The sequence below is a fragment of the Netta rufina genome (genome assembly GCF_964035555.1).
Source record: "Netta rufina genome assembly, chromosome: 4".
NCBI classification, from domain to species: domain Eukaryota; kingdom Metazoa; phylum Chordata; class Aves; order Anseriformes; family Anatidae; genus Netta; species Netta rufina.
The window spans coordinates 42,394,311-42,417,420 of record NC_140127.1 but is presented as its reverse complement, the minus strand read 5'-3'; the positions used below and the strand labels follow the sequence as shown (position 1 = coordinate 42,417,420).

General features: G+C 38.5%; 1 protein-coding gene across 1 annotated transcript in view; it reads left to right on the top strand.

The window, feature by feature from the left end:
* Window positions 1-23,110, top strand: part of FAT4 (FAT atypical cadherin 4) — a gene marked incomplete at both ends in the record, with an annotated part of 139,893 nt that overhangs the window by 96,945 nt on the left and 19,838 nt on the right. Inside the window, 3 exons of the mRNA XM_084286708.1 lie at window positions 3,497-3,677; window positions 7,054-7,304; window positions 10,200-14,549. Coding sequence (XP_084142834.1) covers window positions 3,497-3,677; window positions 7,054-7,304; window positions 10,200-14,549 — 4,782 coding nt within the window. The remainder of the gene's footprint in view (window positions 1-3,496; window positions 3,678-7,053; window positions 7,305-10,199; window positions 14,550-23,110) is intronic.

Sequence of the window (23,110 nt, the reverse complement as noted above, 5' to 3'; positions counted from 1 at the left end):
GAACTCAGCCCGACCATGGAAAGTACTTCTTTCACCACAAATATGACATCTACATTTTATGAAACCTACTTATTACCAGGGGCCAAATTCTGTGGTCTTTATGCAAGCAGAACTTTCACTGGAAGTTCACTGAGGACGGTAGAATTTGGCCCCAAACTATTTCTTTTCCATAGAAAATTACTTCATTTGTAATTTCCTCTTCTTATATTTCTCAGTAACTGCAGAAATGTGAGCTGGTCATTTAATTTCAAGTGAATGCAAGCTTTAAGAACTCTGTGAAATTGCAACTTTATCTTTCAGTGTAATAGAATAAAGGAGTAAATTTGTGGACGTGATGTTTTAGTTAGAGGGGAAAAAAGGTATACTTGGAGAACTACATAGATGGGAAACCAACGTAGATGTGTGAGTTTTTCCATCTAAGTAAAATGAGAATGATTTTTGGTTTTGAACTGAAGAATGGTGACTTAGGATGTTGCAAACAGCTGAATTAGACTTCTGGGATACTTCTGCGAGCCACAAGCTAGCACTGAATGAGATCTGGGTTACTTATATTACCCTAGCTAATTTTATTAGTATGGTGCTCAACCTTGGCTGGTAAATTCACTTCTCTAAGGCTAATACAAATGTGCCCTTCCTGTGCTATGCCTTGTAGATACACCCAATGGGGAAGTAATGGCCATCAAGTGCTTTACAAAGAGCCAACTTCTGCCATTCTAGTTTATGCTAGTGCTCTGATTTTGATGAGTGTGTTGCATTGATAAGGAATATATAGACAGGTAACAGTTATGGAGTGAGGCCATAAGTGAACAAAAAGAGAGTACAGGGATATATTTATATATATAAAACTTTGAATTTTATTGGATATATTTAAACCTAAAAGTATGATGAATACTGAAATACCAGGCCTGATGGTTGTCTGCAGCTAAGTTTCCATGGCTTTCAGCAGGACTGGGATCTGACCCTTGGAGCACCTGCTTGGTACCCTACAAATTCATGTTCCTCACAGAGGATAGCAGACTGAGGTTGGTTGGAGGCAAATAGCGAACCAAAAGCTGCTGCTTGGTTGAAGGCAAATAGTGAATCAAAAGCTGCTGCTATCAGTGTAACTCTGAGCCGGAAAATATCCACATCTGGCATCTCTTTCTATTACAGGACCATTTCCATTATGGGATCAAGGACTTAACAGCCATGCAGGAGAAAGACACAACCCATCACAGCATGTTGCTTGTAGCGCATGTCCATGTGGTAGTGTGCCAGCAGTCATGGACCATCCTCTTCCCATTCCCCATGCTGTCTTGTGAATGCAGCTAGCATGGCACTGAGCCCCAGCCCCTTTCAGCCTGCAGAGTACCCCACTGGCATGCGCCTGAGCTGATCCCACCTCTCTAGTATTGTGTTATGTCTCACGGCACCTTCTAGAGAAGCTTCCACTGTGGAAGAAACTGTGAAGAAACTCAACACATTGAATTTTCCAGCATTGTTTTTTTGAGTGAGCAATTACATTTAAAACATTTAAATTACATTTAAAACAATGAGATTCAGGGCTTAGCTGCAAGTTTGCTTTCTTTACCAGGCTGCATTGCATTACTGATGCTCTTTGAATAGGACTTACCCAATATTAATCTCTGAATTATGCATAATTTGTTTTATCACCTGTGAAACTTAACAACTTTCAGCTTTTCATTTCATTAGCTGTGAGATGGATGTCGATTAAATGTGTTTGGAAGGCCAGAGCTTGATGACACACACAGCAAATACCACTGAGGACTCGATTTCGTTTAATGCAGTAATAATAAACACTCCATGGGCAATATTTCAGCAATCGGGAACGCTTTTGCAGCCCTTTCTATCTATAAGTGTTTGGCTGAATGACAAAATCGAGAAAAAAAAATAATAAAAAGAGTCTGCCTTAATGTAACCTTTGAGGCTGAAAGTATATTAATCGGCAGAATGAATTACCTCAGAACAGAGCAGAGAAAGGGCTCCATTGTGCGCGGCCGTGGCGTGAAACGTATCCTCTCTGGCTCTCATGTTCTTTCCTCAGCATTGTGGTCCAGCCTGTCCCATCAGCAGTCTTGTAAGTGAGCCCTGCAAGATTTATAGCTCGTCTCCACTGGACACTTGTTCGTTCGGTCTGTTTGCACATTATGCTGAGTTGCTTTGTGGTGGGAAACCTCCTTCCCCTGCAGAAGCTGCTCCCAGCTCCTCCTTGAGATGGTGTGATGCTCCTTAAGCCTGCAGGGGTTAAAACGGGGAAAAAAGAGGTCATTAGTTGCTCTTCTCTACAGAAGCTCAGTGTCTGGAGCCCTTGCCAGGGCCATGTGAGCCCCGAGCCCTGAGATGTTGAGGCCCAGCAGTAACCTCGTGCAGCAGTGACCCGATCATCTGCTGGGATGGAGGGATTAGGGCAGTCACACAGGGACTTGCCTGTGTTTTATCAAGTGACAGTTCAGTGTAATAAACTTGCCTTTCAGCAAGGACCCGAACCGGTCTCCAGGGTGCTGGCCCAAAGCATTTCATTAGCGTTGCTTTTTCCTCAGTCCAGCCAATAATGAGTTATTGTATGTCTTTGAGATTGAGGGGGAAAGGAATCTAATCTTGGGTAAACCAGGCATGGTCATCATCTGTCTTTTGAGTAAAAGTGCTGTATGCTGGGAGTTTTGAGCTCTTCTCTCTTATTGCCCCCTGTCTCAACACACACACTTTTGCTAGGTATTCAAAGAATAACAGAATCCCATTTTTTCAGGGACCCTCAGTGAAGAATTTAGTTAGCAGAAGGTGTCTTGCTGATTGTTGGCTCAAAACAAGAGCAATAAACTATTAAACCCAGCATGAACTTCTACAATTTTTCAGTGTCTTTTTTTTTTTTTTTTTTTTTTTTCCAGTTTTGACAAAGGAAAAGTTACTTGCTGCTAGTGATGCCTGCTTCTACAGGGAAATCAAGGCTGCGTGAGTCTAGAGACCGTGCAACCTTCTCACCCGTTCAGGGAAAGGTCTCCCTAGGTCAGGGTGTGACCGGCAGTGGAAATGCTGTGCGGAAAGCTGGGGTTTGCCACTGTTTCCACTCTATTTGTTCTGCGGATAAGTAAATTGAAGGCTGGAGTCTTCACGGCTGTCAGTGTGCCACCTTTGAATGACTTCTCAAAGGCAACCACATGTTCAAATTGGTCCTAATTGTTACAGGAAGGTTTCTGAGTGGTTCCAAGACCATCTTTTTCCAGTGAGCTTGTATTACAAAATGTTGCTGGAATTAGATGAAACGAGATTAAAAAAAATATTTTTTTTGTTTGTTTTTTTTCCTTTTCTTTCACAGCTTGTACTTTATGTCAAGATGCCTTTGAAACAAATCTGACCCTGTCCTGTATGTTGAATTGGCTTTCTCACTTTGTGAGCTGTGACATGTGCAATCATTAGGCTTTAAATCGGAGATGGCAGACCTCAGATTAACACTGTGATATTCGTAACCTCTGGCATTCTCTATCCCACTTTCCCGCAGGATCTCCTGCCCTCACTGGCACTGGAACCATCGCTGTCACAGTGGATGATGTCAATGACAACGTGCCCACATTTGCCTTTAATGTGTATTCTGCCATTGTTCCTGAGGATGCACCTACAGGGACAGATATTTTGCTAGTAAACTCCTCGGACGCTGATGCTTCTACAAATGCCGTTATTAGGTAGGTCGTTTAGCACCACTGTGTGCAGTCCTGCCTTGTACCTCGCCTGAAGATTTTTTTTTTTCATAGTATCCATCATCAACAAGACATAAAGCTTTAAGGCAGAAAAGGACCGTGTACAGCTAACTCTTTCAGCAAATCTGATTTTTGTTTTTAAATAAGCTTTTAGAAATGTATTAAGGTCAAGGAAATTTGCAGTACTGTTTTTTAATTTTTAACTACATTAAAAGCAAATGTGAGTCTAATTCACACCTAAGCGTTATTGTTGATGGGCTAAATGTCTTGCTAAGTATAGAAAAACAAACAAACAAACAAACAAAAAACCTAATATAATAAATGGATTAAGAAATTAAGCAGGCAGTCCTTCCGTATACATTCTTTGACTAAAGAAATATGACATAGGCTGTGATTATTCTGCGTTACTGACTACCGTCAGATTTTTTAGCCTTTTTAAAGCTTTAGCATTATATTTAGCATAGCATTTAGAACTGAGGATTTGTAATTAACTAGCCACTGGGCTGAACACTGGCCATTGCTAGTTCACAGGCAAGAGTAATTAAGATGCTAAGTGGCAGTGACAAGGTAAAAATTATCCACTGAGGACAGATTTATTGGTAATGGAATACAAATCAGATTCTAATTAGTTATTAAATCACAAGAACATGTAGGTTATCTCTTCAAAATTAACTTTTGTTAATGTAAACACCCATGCCTGTTTCCAAACTTTAAAAAAATATATATATAAAAGTAGCTTATTCATTTGCAATTTCTATTCATTCTTCAAAGTGTGTAGGAATATAACTGTGCTCATAAGGAAAAAAAAAAAAAAAAAAAAAAAGGAAATAAAGAAGAATTATGTTATAATGAAGCAAGTGTATATAAAATACTGCAATATTTTATTTCAAATAGCTACAAGCCATAAATAGGAACTTTATGTCTTGGCATCTTTAAATATTTGAAAAGTGTCCAAAATTTCCATTTATTAAATTGTGAAACAATGAAGCTTTTAATCCATTTCACTCTCACTCAGAGAAACTATTTCTGGAAAGCTTCTTTAGAAAAAAGAATTCCATACAAATCATGAATGATTATAATGATTTCATCCCATAACCAAAAATTATCAGAGCGCTCTCAGATTTCTTTACTATGTTTGAATTGCTTTGATATTTCTGCTATTAGTCTTTAGTCACTTACTCAATACCTCATAGCAGAATAGTTGATTAAGATGGTTTTTTTTTTGTAAGAAGCTATTTTAAGACTGTTTTGAGGTTTTGTTTTGCACTTTTTCGACTCAGAAACATACTTTGTTTTTCTTTGACAGAACTTGTCCAGGTTTAGTGTTTAGAATAATGCAAACCTTAAAATATGACTGGTATTACAGAACTAACAAAAGCTAGAGGGACCAGAATACATAAGCCCTTCTTGTCAGAAGTGCTGAGCACTCAAAAATTCCTTCGCAGTCTTATTAGACCCCATTCCAAAATCAAATCTTTGATTTCCATAGATGGGATATACAATTCCATGTTAAGATTTTCATATAAAGTCAAAAAACGAACTTCATTATGCAAAAAGTAGCTAATCTTCTGCAAAACTGTAACATATCAATATATGCCAACTCTTTTTCCTCTTATTTCTGGTGATAACCTGTGAAGTCATTACAAGGAGCTGATGAGGTTGTTAATGGTAATGCATGCTTGAATAGTATCGTTGAAGGCAGTATGGATAAGAAGGGTCAGCACAATCAAAAGGCCGGATTTTAAGCACTTCAGTCAGTTTCCTGGTATACTAGTTGCCATGATTACAGTTTCATGTATTTATCTTTCGGCTTAGTTTGGAATTTATTTTTTTTTAAATACAGACACTTGCATTGTCAATTTAATTGGTGTGAAGTTATACTCAGCTATAACTCAGAATATCCCATGGCAAACGTATTTTTTTTTTAATGTCTCTCACAGTGCCTTTCCAACAGTAATGCTTGAGCCATTCTTCGTACATGGAAGTACATGAGAGAGAGACTGTCTCACACAATGTTAAAACACTGCAAAACACAGATGAAACGTGTCCGTGCTGCCGGCATTTAGAGAGATTTAAGTGGTGCTTTAAGCTTTGTGCACATTTCTTACACCCTAGATGCACTTTTCTTTGGCTGGAGAATAATTACATATGGCCATCATATTGAATCATAATTAAGCAATTAAAATATGCTCCTGGCATTCTGTAGAGATTAATGACTGAGCATGAGAGGTTGCCACAGCCTATTACACAGGCTGGCTATCAGTCCTCTAGGAAAAGCTTCTGGCCTGTGTTATTATTTCTGTCATAGCGTGTTTTGATTTTGAAAAGTTGAAGATGTGAATGTTACTCTCTTTCATAACAGTAGTTTTCTTCTGAATATTTTATATAATTGTGTACTTCAGAAAAGTTGCTACTGTGCCATAACAGGCTTCTCTGAAGAAACAATGCTAATCTCAATTGTAGGGGCTGTAATATGAGATATGGGATATGAGAGTTGTTCATTTTAGCCAGCTTTTTTTTCCTGTGTTTTGTAGAAAGCCCATTTTCTGAATTAACAGAAATCTAATGTTAACCAGTTATCTTTAAAAATACAACCTAGTGCTCCAGGTGCCTTTGAGATTTGTTCTGTACTAACAGAAGATGCGTAAGCATTCAAAAAGCAAGGACAAATTCACTGTGCTAACAAGCCAGAAGTGCAGTACAACGAGGTACAGTAAGCACAAAATCCGTTCTTACCACATTTTTGCACACTCTCTCATGATTAGTTGCTATTAGCATAGTTTTGCAGTTACTGATTTACTCTGATTTATTATGAATTACTATAAACTATAATCGAAATCTTGAATAGCAAAACTTTGCTCAGTATCAGGAAACTATAAATTATAAACCCTCATATTATTTTGTAAAAGTCATCCTTTTATTTTAGAAAGTAGTATTATTTCTAATTGTATTCTGCAGTTTCAGTTAAGAAATGTCAGTCCTTTGGAGTAACACTTAATGCATTAGCCCAAGGAAATCAGTACTAGAGGCTGCCTCTAGCAGGCCACTTGCAATTTTGAGAGAATGCCCAGCTGTGTCTCCAAACGTACAAAGGCTCAGTCTACTCCTCATTTATTAGAAATCTATCAGTGTTAAGCAAGTGCATTTGGAAATCCCCAGAAATGCCATTTCTGAGAGGTCTCAAAATATGGAAGAGAAAAAAAGTGAAGACAGATGGATAGGCAGAAGAAAATCTTTATGTCGATGTCCATCAGCATGGTGGTCTGAACAGTATAAAAAATTGTTATTATCCTGAGGCAGCAGCCTGCCTTATGAAATACTAATTGATTTTTTTTTTTCTCATTTTTTTTCTTTCAAACAGCTATAGGCTTACTGGTGGCAATTCACAATTCACAATCAACCCATCAACAGGACAGATCATCACCAGCGCCCTACTCGATCGAGAGACGAGAGAGAACTACACTTTGGTGGTGGTGGCAAGTGACGGGGGCTACCCCAGGCCTCTCTCCAGTTCCACCAGTGTGCTCGTTGCTGTTGCCGACGTGAATGACAATCCTCCCAAATTTCAACACCATCCCTATGTCACCCATGTCCCATCGCCTACCGCTTCAGGTAACCTGATAGGTGGCAGTACTTAGGATACTTCAGATTGCATTAATATATTACTAAATGCAAAGCTATGCCACAAGAAATGTTTCTGAGATATTCCTCTGAAGCTATTTTCTAGGTTTTATATTTGTGTTGCACAGGAATGAATACAAGGCAAAATATATGACCTGCATTTTAGCATTTTTTTTTAGTTTGTTCCTTCCATCCAGTCCCATTTGTACTCTTGTTATATAAAGAGGACATAGTATAAACGAGCACCCAGCTTTCAATCTGATAGGCAAACAGGTGATCAAATTTAATTGCTTTGTTAGGGTTAGGAAGGCAGTAGCCTTTTTTTCCTCTTAAAGTCACCTCCTGCATGTAGATATTTTTTGGCAGCCTTGAGTAATTCTTAAAGAGGATTTCGTCAACATCTTCTGAAAAGCCTTCCATATCTTCTGTCTTGGATGTTAATTATGTTGCTTTTCATTGAGCCAAGTGGTGAAGTAATGTAAAAGTAAAGCCAAACAGCAACCCTACTTTTGTTGAACGTGCTCCTAAGTTACAGTTACTTCACTCAATGCAGACATTAATTTCTGTTTTGGTTTATGTTTAAACAAGCCTGATAAATAAAGAAACTAGAAATGGGTAAGTCTAAAATACTAATATTTTCTATTTACAAAATTGGCATTACAAGGGAAAAGAAAGAGGAGAACATATGCATTTGCAGGGAGATAGGGAGAATATACTGAATGATTCTGATACTAAGATTTTTCTAAGATTTAAAATAGACTGATATTGAAACTTCTGCTATCCCAAAACAGTAAAAGGTTTGTAAAGATGATTACGGTATTACCACAGATTCACCAAACTGCAGTCGTAGCAGTTGATTGTAGAAGCCAGCAGTTCTGTCCATTTTCACATGCATTTGCATACATATGTGATTCTTACACAGAGCAGTCCAAGACAAATGGTTTACAAAACAAATTTTCCTTTAAAAGAAAAATTTAAAAAAGCTTATTTCTTTGTCTTGGGGTTGTCTTTCTAAATTTTAAACAATTGCAAATACTTCTTCTTTTTATGGAAGAATGAATTTGTTTTTATTTCTTCCCTGTTTCCAGAACAGCATAATGGGAGTATATGATTATTGCATTGGTGAATCTTTGTGTACCCGGACTAGGGCACAGTGCCTTTGTATGGTTCTTTCTGGGTTGTTTCCTTAAATGTGATTATGAGGAGCATACATATGTTTAACTGATGTATTCAGGCAATGCTGGTTTTGGACACTTTTTGTATGAGACCCCTTATAACTAAAAGTGCATAGAACACTTAAGCCATTTTTACTGTTTTTCACTTAGCAAAAAGCTTGAGATACAGGCACAAATTCCTTATTTGATAGCTTACTTTCATTAAAAGGAAATGTTGATATCTTTTCAAATTAGTTTGAAAGGCTGTTGACAGTGATTTTACTACCAGGCATAGCATCCATTAGAAAAAAAAAAAAAAAAAAAAAAAAAAACACTTCATTGCAATGTAGCTTAAAAAAAAAAAAAAAAGAAAATAATAAGATCACACCACCAAAGCCTCAAAATTTGTATGAGAATTTTGCTTTTATTCCAGTCAGAATATGTAGTGTATGGTTTGAAAGAAAACAAAGCTTAATTTGTCAACATTTTTTAATCAAGACTAAAAAGAGAAACTAATAATAGTAATTAATAGTACAATTTTTTTAATTGAAGCAAAAATCTATTTTTTTCTATCTCATTTCTCACAAGAATTTGAATATTGTAATTGTCTAAATATTCCTCCCTATGGAGTACATATCATTGCACATGACAGATAGTGACATCAAGTATAGTTTTAAGGAGACACTGTCAAAGTAATTCCTGTGTGTAACTGATTTTGCCTTAAGAGGTTGAAAACAACATTGTTTTTTATACATAATAGTTATTTTCTAAATTTAAGTACTAGTAAAACATCAACAGAGTGTTCTGCAAATTGGTAGGACAGTATCAAATTCGAAAAGATCTGCCATGTATTGAATCTATAAACTCCAGTGCAAAAGGAAACTTCTTGCAAATAGAGATGCTAATAGGGTGCCTGTACAGTGAAGCTTATTGGGAAACATAAATGTGAAAGATACGAAACATAACATATTGATGTTATTGCACTGGAGTTTTCTTATTATTATTATTTCTGTGTGACTTAGCACCCTCATTCCTGTGTGACTCAGCACTCCTATCTCAGATGATCAGCATGATTTTAAAAATGTGGTCCCATTAGTTATTGTCATCTTAATACTCTTAAAAATCAGATGTGTGAGGCTATTGGAGACAAAGGAGGAATATCTGGGAAATAGGAAGAAACGGTTGCAAGGGAAGGTGAGACATTACATAAATAAATATCCAGTGGTGCTGCCTGTTCACTTAATAGTTGTTGAATTGCAGAAAATTCTTTGTTGTTGTTGTTGTGTTATGTTTCTTACATGGATAAATAAATGATGAGTAACTCAAAAAAATCAAAATCCCATTCAGTCTCACTTGATTTATGGCTTTTGCAATGTAAATGTTCTAGAAATAGGATGCTAGACTTCCAAAAAATTGTAGGTCCAGTTGCCAGTGCAGATGTATGCACAGACACTGACATCCATACTGACATTTCCCTGAATGCAGTGACCTAGTTTTCAGACCTACATTTTATGGCTGCATGCATGTTTTGTGGGCTCACAAACTCAGCTTGTTGAACTTAAGATTTTGCGAAGCAGTTTGTTTTCAGAGCAGTGTAAGAAAGAGCATGCTTCTCCAGGAAGAATATCAGAAGGGTTACCCTCACAAGTGTTTCCAAGTGAAAAGCTGGTATCTCATTTTCCACAATCACACATTTATTCATAAACTGACTTGTCTCTGTTCTCCATTTCAGGCTCATTTGTGTTTGCAGTGACTGTCACCGATGCTGATGCTGGCTCCAATGCTGAGCTCCATTATTCCCTTGTGGGGAAAAACTCCGAGAAATTCCATATTGATCCAGAAAGAGGGGCAATCCTATCTTCTAATGCACTGGCAGGAGAGTCTGAAGTCACCATTTCTGTCCACGTGAGGGATGGCGGCCGGTACCCCAAGACAGACTCAACAACAGTCACTGTGAGATTTGTGAACAGAGAAGAATTTCCACGTGTTCAAGCCGAACAGGAGACTTTCACATTTCCTGAAAACCAAGTAGTCGGTACACTTGTCACCACTGTTTCTGGGTCTTCAGCCAGAGGAGGCTCCTTGTCCTACTACATCGCCAGTGGTAACCTGGGCAACACCTTCCTGGTCGATCAGGTAACAGGACAGCTTTCTGTCGGTCAGGCTTTGGATTTTGAAGCCATACAGAAATACGTGGTTTGGATTGAGGCCAGAGATACAGGCTTTCCTCCTTTTTCCTCGTATAAGAAATTGGAAGTAACAGTGGTAGATGTCAATGATAACGCACCGGAGTTTGAGCAAGATCCCTTCATTGCTGAAGTAGTGGAGAACCTGTCCCCACGGAAGATACTGACGGTGGCTGCTGTTGATAAGGACAGTGGTGTTAATGGACAGTTAAATTATGAAATCATTGAGGGCAATACGGAAAATAGTTTCAGTATCAATCGAGCCACTGGTGAGATCAGAAGTGTCAGGCCCTTGGACAGGGAGAAATTGTCTCAATACACACTAACCATAAAGGCTTCAGATAAAGGCACCCCCCTCCAGAGCACAACTGTCAAAGTTATCATTAATATTTTGGATGAAAATGATAATGCCCCGAGGTTTTCCCAGATATTCAGTGCTTCTGTGCCTGAAAACGCACCTCTGGGTTTTACAGTAACCCGAGTCACAACTTCAGATGAAGACATCGGTGTGAATGCCATCAGCAGGTACTCCATAAGGGATACCAGTCTCCCATTTATCATAAATCCAAGCACTGGGGATATTACAGTTAGCAGACCACTAAACAGGGAGGACACAGATCGCTACAGAATCAGAGTCTCTGCACATGACTCTGGCTGGACAGTGAGTACGGATGTCACCATATTTGTCACAGATGTCAATGATAATGCCCCGCGGTTTACAAAGCCATCCTATTACTTGGAGTGTCCCGAGCTTCCTGGGATTGGGTTGAAGGTCACCCAGGTTTCAGCCACTGATCCCGATGAAGGATCTAATGGTCAAGTCTTCTACTTCATAAAATCCCAGTCCGAGTTCTTCCGGATCAACGCAACCACCGGGGTAATTTTCAACAAGCAATATTTAAGGTACCAAAACTCGAGTGGTTCAAGCAATGTCAACATTAATAGGCACAGCTTCATAGTTACTTCTTCAGACCGAGGCAGTCCTCCGCTGCTGAGTGAGACAACCGTTACAATTAACATAGTAGACAGCAATGACAATGCACCACTGTTCCTCGCTCCTAAATATTTTACACCTGTTACTAAGAATGTGAGAGTTGGCACAAACTTAATTAAAGTTACTGCAGTGGATGACAAAGACTTTGGTTTGAATTCTGAAGTGGAATACTTTGTTTCTGATGAAAGCAAAACTAATAAATTCAGACTGGACAGGAGTACGGGCTGGATTTCTGTGTCATCTTCACTAATGGCTGATTTGAACAAAAATTTTCTATTTAAAGTAAAAGCAAAGGATAAAGGTAATCCACCACTCTCATCTGAGGTAGCTGTTGAAATAGTTGTAACAGAGGAAAATTACCATACACCTGAGTTTTCTCAAAGCCGCATGAGTGTCACTATCCCGGAGAGTCACTCTGTTGGAACAGTGGTCAGGACGGTTTCAGCCAGGGACAGGGATGCCGCCATGAATGGGTTAATCAGATATAACATTTCCTCTGGAAATGAGGCTGGCACCTTTGCTATTAACACAACTACTGGTACACTGACACTAGCCAAACCACTCGATTTTGAGTTACACCAAAAGCATGAGCTAGTTGTTACTGCCACAGATGGAGGATGGGTGTCCAGAACAGGCTACTGCAGTGTCACCATTAATGTCATTGATGTGAATGATAATTCTCCAGCATTCAGCCCTGAGGACTACTTTCCCAATGTATTAGAAAATGCCCCGAGTGGGACAACTGTTATTCGTTTAAATGCCACTGATGCTGATTCTGGACCTAATGCTGTGATTGCATATGCTATTCAGTCCTCAGATAGTGACCTCTTTGTCATCGACCCCAATACAGGGACAATCACCACCCAGGGGTTTTTAGATTATGAAACAAAGCAAAGTTATCATTTAACAGTAAAGGCTTTTAATGTTCCAGATGAAGAGAGGTGCAGCTTTGCTAGTGTCAACATCCAGTTAGAAGGGACAAATGAATATGTGCCCCGTTTTGTGTCCAAGCTTTATTATTTTGAAGTTTCTGAGGCGGCCCCCAAAGGTACCATTGTAGGTGAAGTTTTTGCAAGTGATCGTGATATGGGAACTGATGGAGAAGTCCATTACCTTATCTTTGGCAACAGCAGAAAGAAAGGCTTCCAGATAGATGAGAAAAGTGGCCAGATCTATGTTTCAGGACCTCTTGACAGAGAAAAAGAAGAACGAATCTCTTTGAAAGTTCTTGCAAAAAATCTTGGAAGCATTCGTGGTGCGGATATAGATGAAGTAACAGTTAATATTACTGTACTGGATGCCAATGATCCCCCTGTTTTCACTTTAGCAACCTACAACATACAAATCAGCGAGGGTGTTCCTCCAGGCACCCATGTCACATTTGTAAGTGCCTTTGATTCAGATTCTGTCCCTAGCTGGAGCAGGTTTTCCTATTTCATTGGGTCTGGCAACAACAACAGTGCCTTTTCCATCAACCCTCAGACAGGACAGGTCACTGTCACTGCAGAACTGGATCGAGAAACGCTGCCTGTGTACAATCTGTCCGTGCTGGCCATTGATTCGGGAACGCCATCTGCTACAGGCAGTGCCTCTTTATTGGTAACCTTGGAAGATATCAATGATAACGGCCCCACCTTGTCCACCAGCCAAGGAGAAGTCATGGAGAATAATCGTGCGGGAACTCTCGTGATGACACTTCAGTCGTCAGATCCTGATCTCCCTCCAAACCAAGGTCCTTTCACATACTACCTGCTCAGCACCGGCCCTGCAACCAGTTACTTCAGCCTTAGCACCACTGGTGTTCTGACCACAACAAGGGAGATTGACAGGGAGCAAATCAGCGATTTCTACCTGTCGGTGATTACAAGAGACTCTGGGGTTCCTCAGATGTCTTCCACAGGAACTGTGCAGATAAAGGTAATAGACCAAAACGACAACCCGTCTCAGCCCAGAACGGTAGAAATCTTTGTTCACTATTATGGCAACCTCTTCCCAGGTGGAATTTTGGGCAACGTAAAGCCGCAGGATCCAGATGTGTTAGACAGCTTTCAGTGTTCCCTCACCTCAGGAGTCACCAGCCTCTTCAGTATTCCCGGGGGCACCTGTGAGCTGCACTCGCAGGCAAGGTCCACGGATGGAGTGTTTGACCTGGCCGTCCTCAGCAACGATGGGTTGCACGGTGCTGTCACGAGCAGCGTCCGGATTTTCTTTGCAGGCTTCAGTAATGCCACCATTGACAACAGCATCCTCCTCCGCTTGAGCATCCACACCGTGCGGGATTTCCTGACAAACCACTATCTGCACTTCCTGCGAATTGCCAGCTCACAGCTGACAGGGCTGGGCACGGCCGTGCAGCTCTACGGGCTGTACGAGGAGAGCAACCAGACCTTCCTCATGGCAGCCATCAAACGCAGTGGCAACCAGTACGTGAATCCCAGCGGTGTGGCCACCTTCTTTGAGAGCATCAAAGACATCCTCTTCCGCCAGAGCGGGGTGCGGGTTGAGTCCGTGGATCACGACTCGTGCCTGCAGAACCCATGCCAGAATGGAGGGAGCTGTGCGAGGAGGCTGGCTGTGAGCCCAGCTCTGAGGACCCACGAGAGTGTCCCCGTCATCATCGTAGCCAATGAGCCCCTCCGGTCCTTCATGTGCAGGTGCATGCCAGGATATGAGGGGAGCCTGTGCGAGACCGACATCGACGAGTGCCTCCCATCCCCCTGCCACAATGATGGGACTTGCCACAATTTGGTGGGGGGCTTCTCCTGCAGTTGCCCAGAGGGTTTCACCGGCATGGCCTGTGAGAGGGACGTCAACGAGTGCCTTTCCAACCCGTGTAAAAACGGTGCTGCCTGCCAGAACTTCCCTGGAAGCTTCAGTTGCGTTTGCAAAACTGGATATACAGGTATGCTTTCAATTCTTTTCATATTATAGTGAAGAAGAATTAGAAAAAGGGCAGAAACGTTCCTTTTTAGCCCATGATAAATTCCAGCTGCAATTATCTGAATATGTGCATTTCCAATAGGTGAAGTGGTCATGCAGAAGAAAGTATTTTTAGTTATGAAAACTGAGAAGACGAGGTGCCTGCAGTATTATTTCTTCACTGAAAGGGGTTGTGAAGTATTGGAACAGGCTACCCAGAGAAGTAGTTGAGTCACTATCCCTAGAGGTCTTCAAAAAATGTGTAGATGTAGAGCTTAGTGACATGGTTTAATAATGGAATAGGCAGTGCTAGGTTAAAGGTTAGACCAGATGATCTTAGAGGTCTTTTCCAATTTAAATGATTCTATGTTTATTTCATTTTAGCTCTGTCCTCCAGCAGATCTCACTTACCTGATTCGTATTAGGGCAGAAGGATTTTTCAAGAGCTATTTTAATTTATTAAATATGTAGAAATAATTTCCAATGCTTAAATACGACTTTTTCTGTTCTTGTTATTGTTATACATACTGTAGTGTATTTTGAGTCTGTTAGAAGTGTTCCAAGCAAGAAAATCAGCCTCTGCCCCAAATTGCTTACAGTTGTACAAGACAGAAAACAGATGAAGGATATGGGAAAGAAAACAAAACTCAGGCAAAATGATCAAACATGCATATATGCATACATACATACATACATATATATATATAATAACAGAAATGGCTTCAGCATTCCTACCTCTTCTGAGTATTTTTTCTCTAATATTTGTTACATATTATTCCTAGAAAAGCAGACTTGGCTTTCATGGTAACAAGGCTCTAGTGTATAGTGTCATGTGGAAACTACATGTATTTCATTTGCAGTCATCAAAGAGCACATTTATTAATTAAATTATACTAAATTAAATTCCTGGCTCCTCATGTAAGGGTTCTGGATGCTTTCAGTTATTTTAAGATAAGTATCAACAGATTGAGATTGCAAATTATCTTAAACCACTAAAGTCGCTGTAACATATATAGTGTTAGGGATTGGATGAAAATACAGTAAGTCCTTTTCTAGCAGTAGAAAACTACTTGGTTGTCATGAGTAATTATACCATCAGAACTTTGGCCCGCTGAATTTGCCTGCTTGAAATTATTCTAGCATGACTGCCTTCCAGCCTTAGTCTTCATTTATTGCTTAGGGTGAAATTTGGGAAAACAGCCCTATGCCAAGTAGCCTGTAAACTTAGGTCCATATACATAATTGTTTTGGTTTTTTTTCTGGCATAGTCTTTGTCTGCTTGGGTCTTCCTCCATCTGTGGTTCTTGTGTGTATTAGAAAGTTGTGCAATACTTTAGCTATTAGCATTGAATGTGAGGCACTTTCAAGAAAAAAAAAAAAAAATTAAAAAAATCAAATGTCTTTTCTACGATATGTGAATCATATATACTTTCTCTAGAAAATCACCACTTTATAAGCTGATACAGTCTGTCATATATTCTGGTGGTATTCCCCTCACCAGCCTTCAGGTGGCTATGGCTGTGGGAGAGGCACGTAGGTTCCCACTGCAGTCAGTGGAGATCTCTCTTCTGTCAACAGATCTTCAAGAGAAATTCAGATCACCCTCAAAAAGATTTGATCAGGGGATGAACTTCCAGTCTGTAATTATAATTTCTGAATGACAGTTTCTCAAGCGAAAAAGAGACAGGGACTTTGCAGCTGGATCTTTGTGCAAGGTTGCATCTAGCCTGTCTCACTACTTCAGTGAAACACTCCAGTTGCAAAATGGGTGTACTACTGCAAGGCTTCAGCCTTTTTGTGCATAACCTTTGGATAAAATTCAAGTTGTAGTATGGTCTTTCTATAATCTGTTCATTGTGTGCATAGAAAACAGACACAAATAAAAAATACAATTTACAATTAAACTTTATTTAGGTACAGGGTTGCCTCATTCAGACATTTCTATTGTGCTTAGAGCACCCTAAGCAAATAAAAGCAAAAGAAAATAAAACATTTTTGTCTGAGTACGTTCTTTAAGAAAGGTCTGAACAATGTTAATTGTTGATTATGGCCAATTTTTAGAGACATATTAAAGAGCTTAACTAGAGAAGATATAATAAAGCTTCCATTACCTCTTCTAAAGTGTATTTCTGCATCTCAGATACCCTGGGGTAGCCCAGGTTAAAACAGCTGTGCTCATTACAGTGTGAATATTTGGGCTTGCCACCATTGCCCCCAAAACTTGTCTGTAACCAGTGCAGCAATCGGGGGATTGGCTTTTGTTTTTGTTTTGTTTTGTTTTTCTTTTTTCTTAAATCAGATTAGCACAGGAGATATCATCTACTTCATTGCAAAGAAGGTTAATCTATTTCAAACAAAGGCATGACTATGTCATTTAAGGCATAACTACAGCAGTTGATACGTGTTCGATGTGAAAGGTCTCGTGATACAGAGGATGCTGATGTGATCTTTTGTGTGAACCTTACAAACGTACTACTGAGCCTCAGGCCAGGAGCAATTGTTGTTAATTGTCAAGCAGTTCTAATTAAGTTACTGATCCAGGAGTTTATTTTATGTTGTATTAGTATATCCAATTATTTTGCCAGGAGCATGGCAAAATAATTCTAGGGTGCCTCTCCCCTGTAACTCTTCAGGCCATTAGGACCAGAGGTTAAATGGACATATGTTTGATATTGCAACTAAGCAAAACACTTCATTAACTCTAGCAGCATACTGTAATATATGCCTCTAGCCTACAATTTGAAGCATTAAAGAAATGTCCAGGTCATTTTTTCTGGTATTAAAGCTTAATGTTCACCCTTTATGTCAGCTAAAAATAAAGCTTTACATGTGACAAACACTTGAAGAAAAAAAAAAAAAAAAAAAAAAAAGAAAGATGTTTTAACTAAGAAAATGTGATAAGAGACTTTTACAATTTGAAGTGTTTGATTTCTTTCATGGTATGAATTAAATCTGGCATCTGATATGAGCTTCCTTAGACTACTTGTCAACACAAATAATTTTGAAATAGAGTACGACTGAGGCAGCTGTTTATATTTGGGAGTCAGATCTTTTTAAAATCAGTTGGTCATTGCAGAATCAAGAATTATTTAAGTGTCTTGGGATTAATTGGTCAAGACAGAAAACAAATGGCGCCAAAGTATGTAATTAAAAACCAAAATATCTTTGGAGTTGAATATCAGTAGAGCTTATTAGATAAGATCACAATTAATATTCAGTATATTTAGACATCTTATGTCTGCAGAAATGTATTTGATATGCTGCAAATTTAATATTCAATGGGTTCTGCAAATATCAGAATACAGATTGAGAATGTCAGAGAGAATGTTATGTCATTATCATACTACCGACAGAAAAAAATCACAGCTGTTTGGGATTTTAATCATGATTCATATATGATTAAAGATAGCCATAGTGCATGTAATAATAAAGCTAGGAACTGTTTCTTTATGAATATAATCCCTGAGTGCCTCAACGAGAAAAGAGACAGCCAAAATAGCAGATTTTTAATTCAGTGTATCATATACATAGCTTTGCTGCTTCTCTTGGAATGAAAATATTCTCATAATTGAATTTCCATGTTCTGTAAAAAAAAAAAAAAAAAAAAAAAAAACATCAACAACATGGTATTGCATACAATTAGAAATTAGTATTTTCTGAGACAGACTTTTTTCACTGTAAATTTGAGTGCATGAGCTATAGACCCTTATAATGGCTTACCTGAAAATTGAGAGTTTCTTTACTTGATTTATTATGTTTTGTCAGCTGCATTTCACTTCATCACACTGCAAAGGTAATTTAGTTCATTTCACTGAATAGGATTATGGAGAGCGATTACCTCAGAGCAACATTACTAGGGTTTGAACAATCTGTTATAATTACATCTCTTAATGATGATCAGGTTTTGTTTTTAAAATAATCACTTTCTAGAAGGAATATACTTTGTGATTTACAGTAGTTATCTGCCCTTCCTTTGAACCCTTCTTTTCCTGTTTTCCAGGACTCATTAAGATGAAGGAATTTAGGTTTGTGAAATTGTTTCAAATGCCAGATTAAAATACCAGAACCATTTTAAAAGATGGACATGGAGAACCACAAAAAGTAAAATTCTCAAATCAGCTGAAATCTAATCCGAGAGCATTCAGTTGGTATCTGTTCCTCCTACATCTTTTAATTAAAAAAAAAAAAAAAAAAAACAAAAAACCTGCTCTCAGGAAGTTTGATTTTTGTATAAGCTCATGCACGTGATATCATCAGTTTGAGGTGATGGATGATAAATGATAGTCCGTTATCAATTATCCTGTGTTATCCTAAAATTCGTGTTCTTCAAAAAAGGCTTTTGTGATACAAAGATGAATACCCTGACTCTTTTGATACTTTGTTTGAGAACAAATCTCCAAACTCATCTAACCACTTCATTTACCTGAACTGGAGTTCCCGAGACGGCTCAGATTTGGGGTCTCTGGTTCACAAAACATTGTCTGAGACATTTCCTTCCCCTCATTGGATTTAATAACCTGAAATTCTAATAAAGGTTATATGATTAGCCTAGTTCTTTATGCTGTCCTAATGAAACAATTCCCCAGTTGAGAAGTGCATAATAATCCAACTCTGTGAAAATACTTCTAGAAAATTAATTCACATAAGCCATGAAAACTTGTAAACCTCATAATTTTTCAAAGCACATTGCTTTAGTGAGACAAAGGTCTATCAGAACCGTACTCTTAAATTCATGTTGTAAACCTTAAATCAGCAGACTGCTGTGGAAAATGACCTGCATAATCCAAAACTGCTCTAGCTGTATGAGATTTTAGCAAAAATCATTGGCTTCATATTTTTGCAAAGTAGTAAAACTTCAAGTTTGGGTTCAAGTGAAAATGCTTTTGTGCATACTGCCAGTTTCGTATTGTCTTCAATCCAGTAAGGTTCCTTGAGTGATTTACTTTATCTGTGGGGGTGAAATTTCAAATTAACTAGTGTTTCTGTCAATTCTTAAGAAAAACATAATTCTCTGAAAGTCCTGTTGTTGTTTTTGGTTTGCTTGCTTGCTTGTTTGTCTTTTCCCTCTCCAGAAAAAAATGTGTCTAAATAGAAGCATAATACCTTAGGCAGAACAGGAAAAGCAATAGATGCGCAAGCTATTTTAATCTTAATTAACCCCCCCCCCAAAACTTAACCTTAATTTAAACCCCCAAACCTTAACCTTTATTACCTATATTAACCTTACTGTGTTGGTAACTCATGAGATAGGCAACCAGGTCCAACTTGAATAAGTACACTTTTCAAATCAACTGTTCACAGTTGTGTTCAATGGAGTTCTAGGATATTAAGCAGGAGTATCTTCTACAGTACTTGTACTAAAATACTGGAAAGCCAACATAGCATGCTACAAGGGAGATAACTGAAAGTGGTAGGGCAACAGGTTCACACCTTAGATGGCTGTACAAGCTAGAAGAACAAGGTGTTAAAACAAACGAACAAACAAACAAACAACAACAACAACAACAAAGTAGAAATTTAGTAGAAGTTTGCAGGACCAAGTACAATTTAACTAGTATCACAGCAACTTTCCTGGAGGAATCCCAACAGTGAATAAATGCCAAACAAGCAAAAAACCCTGCTGGGTAAAGCCCTGAGTAACCTGATCTAACTTGGAAGGTTGCCTTGCTTTAAATGGGGGTTGGACATCATGACCTCTGGGGTCCCTCCAGCCTAAATTTTTCCATACTTCCAGAGCTTTTGTCCTTGTTCAGACATCCAGAAAGATCCACTTCTACCAATCAAGTCTGGGCAAAGATAACAGTGGGAAAAAATAAGGATATAGGAGGAACATAGTTTAGATTAAAAGGGAAGAGTAAGGAGGTGCAATTTGAACACTGGTGGACTATCCAAAAAACAGAAATTGATACATGTAGAAAGTCCCAGCAGACTAACCAATGCAGGCTGCCAATAACAGCTTGACATACGGAGACCTTTCCTTTAAGGAACCACCGGAGTTTCTGTCTCAGAGGAGTCTGGGGAGGGACTGACTGAAGATCTGAAGGTAGAAGGAAATTTGAATGAGTTGATGAACTTCAGGATTTTGAAGAAAAGAGAAAATGAAGCCTTCTAACAGCAGCTGTCTTTAGAAGAAGCTGACATAAGGCAGTTGGTTGATAAGGTTAACCTGGAGGTATGCACATAAGAAAAGAAAATCAGGAGAGTTGGGATTTTGAAGGAAAAAGTATAGCTGAGAATTATCTTAAGGCCATATTAAAAAATACAGCTGTCTAAAGAGCTTTGAGTGGTCATACCAGGATCTTTTTGGATGAGAATGAATTACATACTGAATAGAAGTAAGTTGCTGTTCTTCTGGTACATATGTGGCATTATATTGTACTGTTTACCTACTAACTTACTTATCAATTCCTAGTTTAAAACTCCCATAATCTATTTACCGTGTTTTTCTAATAATCTTGCTTTATCAGACATTTACTTTAAATCCTCCTATGGTACAGCCATAGTGACAAAACAGGATAGAAGTCCCAAATTATACTTTTCTTCTGCCAATACGACTGAAGAGGCGGAAGGACTCTTGCTTCCTGGAATAACCATGTTTAACATGCATTTAAAGGCAAAAAGTGAACTTCAGAGACATCTTTTGCTGGATCACTATTCCAAATATAAATAGATACATTTTTCCCAGGTCTTTAGCACTTCAGTGAATGTCAGAGAATAGCCAAAATTTCTTCTTCATTTTAAATAAATATTAGTTTTAATAGCTCTGATGAATTGTTTAATCAGAGTATTTGTCTTCTCCTGTGTCAAAACAGTTGGAATAAATGCAAACACGCTTTTATTAGTTTTATGAATTATTCAAACAATTGTTAAATATGAAAAAGATGTTGTTATTCACTGGTTAAAATATATGCAGCTAAAATAAACATCCATGGTCTGTTGCTGACTCAGCAAGTATGCTAGCTTTAAGAGAGCTGATACAAAGAAGAGTACTTCGGGAAAAATTTAAAAGACTGAGTAAGCCCTATTAGCTTAGATTTTTCCTTCTGAAAACTAAGAAACGTCATTGAGCTAATTTAAGCATCTCAGCCTCATTTTTGCTACATGTTCTCTTTGCTAAGTCAAAGATCAATGTTATGTGTCATGATTTTTAAATAAAGAAAATATCAAAATCTAACATAAAAAGTTAGCTCATCCTTCAGTCATGCCCATTAGACAATAAAATACAAATAATACCCCCAGAGCATAATTAGATACAGACACTGGAAATGTTTCCCGGATTTATGGTGAATCTACAAGTTACATGTTAACCACAGGAATCCTCCAGTGCTCCGTTTCCATCCTGCTTGCAGTCACACAGGGAGGGCTTCTGCTTACACGGAAGAACAGTCTCTAAACTTCTTTAGCTTAAACAGAAAAGAACAGAAAAAAGGAGGTTTTCTCATTAGGAGATAAGGCTAAAAACACCAGCAGAGTTAATATAGCGCAGTCCTATTTTTCTTCAATTTTAGAGGCCAGCGATCTTCTAAAGCCTGAGGACTGCATATCAGTGTGCATTGCTGTCATGTGCCATGTAAGAATTATAAAATATATGTGACACAAAAGGACGGACAGCCTCTATGCAAGTTCATGTGTTACTTCTAACTTAAACGTACTTTATGCTTGTATGGTGCAAGGAATAAAATAATTCATTATCCGTGCAAGAAGAAGCAAACAGAAGTCTTACCCTTTGTTAAGTGGGCCTAAATGAAGATCAAGGAGAGATTTAGAAAAGCGTGTCTGATTTTACAAATTTTTGCAGAGAAATAAGAATGAAAAACATGACAACGCTTTCAAGTTTTTGCTGAATCGGTGGTGAAGACTGGGAGTACAGGCAGAAAGTAAGGTACCAAGGTTGGCATATAGTGGAAGTGCTGACAAACTGGTAAAAACTGAGCAATGAAAAACTGAGAAGTGAAGACAAAACACTTTTGTAGTTAATGTTTCCAGACAAAGAAAATCATAGTTTTGTACAAAGAATCCCCTTGTCAGTATTCAGCATCTGTTAAAATCTTCACTTCTTCTCTTGGTTCCCTTCGTTGTTGAAATGAATTATGTGATTTCAGTATATTCTCTAGTGAAGAATATCTACCACTTGTGACAATGCCTGCTTAGAAAAGGACCATGTATCCAGGGTAACATGTTTTAGCTCCAGAGGACTGTGGTCCCTCTAAGTCAGGAAGGAGGTTGTAATTGATGAGGAAAAACAAATATCATATAATGTACAATAGCAGCCTGTGTTTGCCCTGCTGTGTTCATACAGGTTCCAGCAAGAGCTGTCCTTACCTTTGATCCCCTTCACACTGAGTACATTGCATTCAATAGGGAAAAAAAAAAAAAAAAAAAAACACTTCTTGTTTTAGTACAGCATCTCTTTTTATTTCATGATCTCTCTTGTATGGACACCAGTTAATAAAAAGCAATGCAATACCTATATGAGATAATTACAGTGAAACACTTTAAAATTTCTCTCGGTTGGTTAGTTAGCCTGGGACATGGTTAGTATGG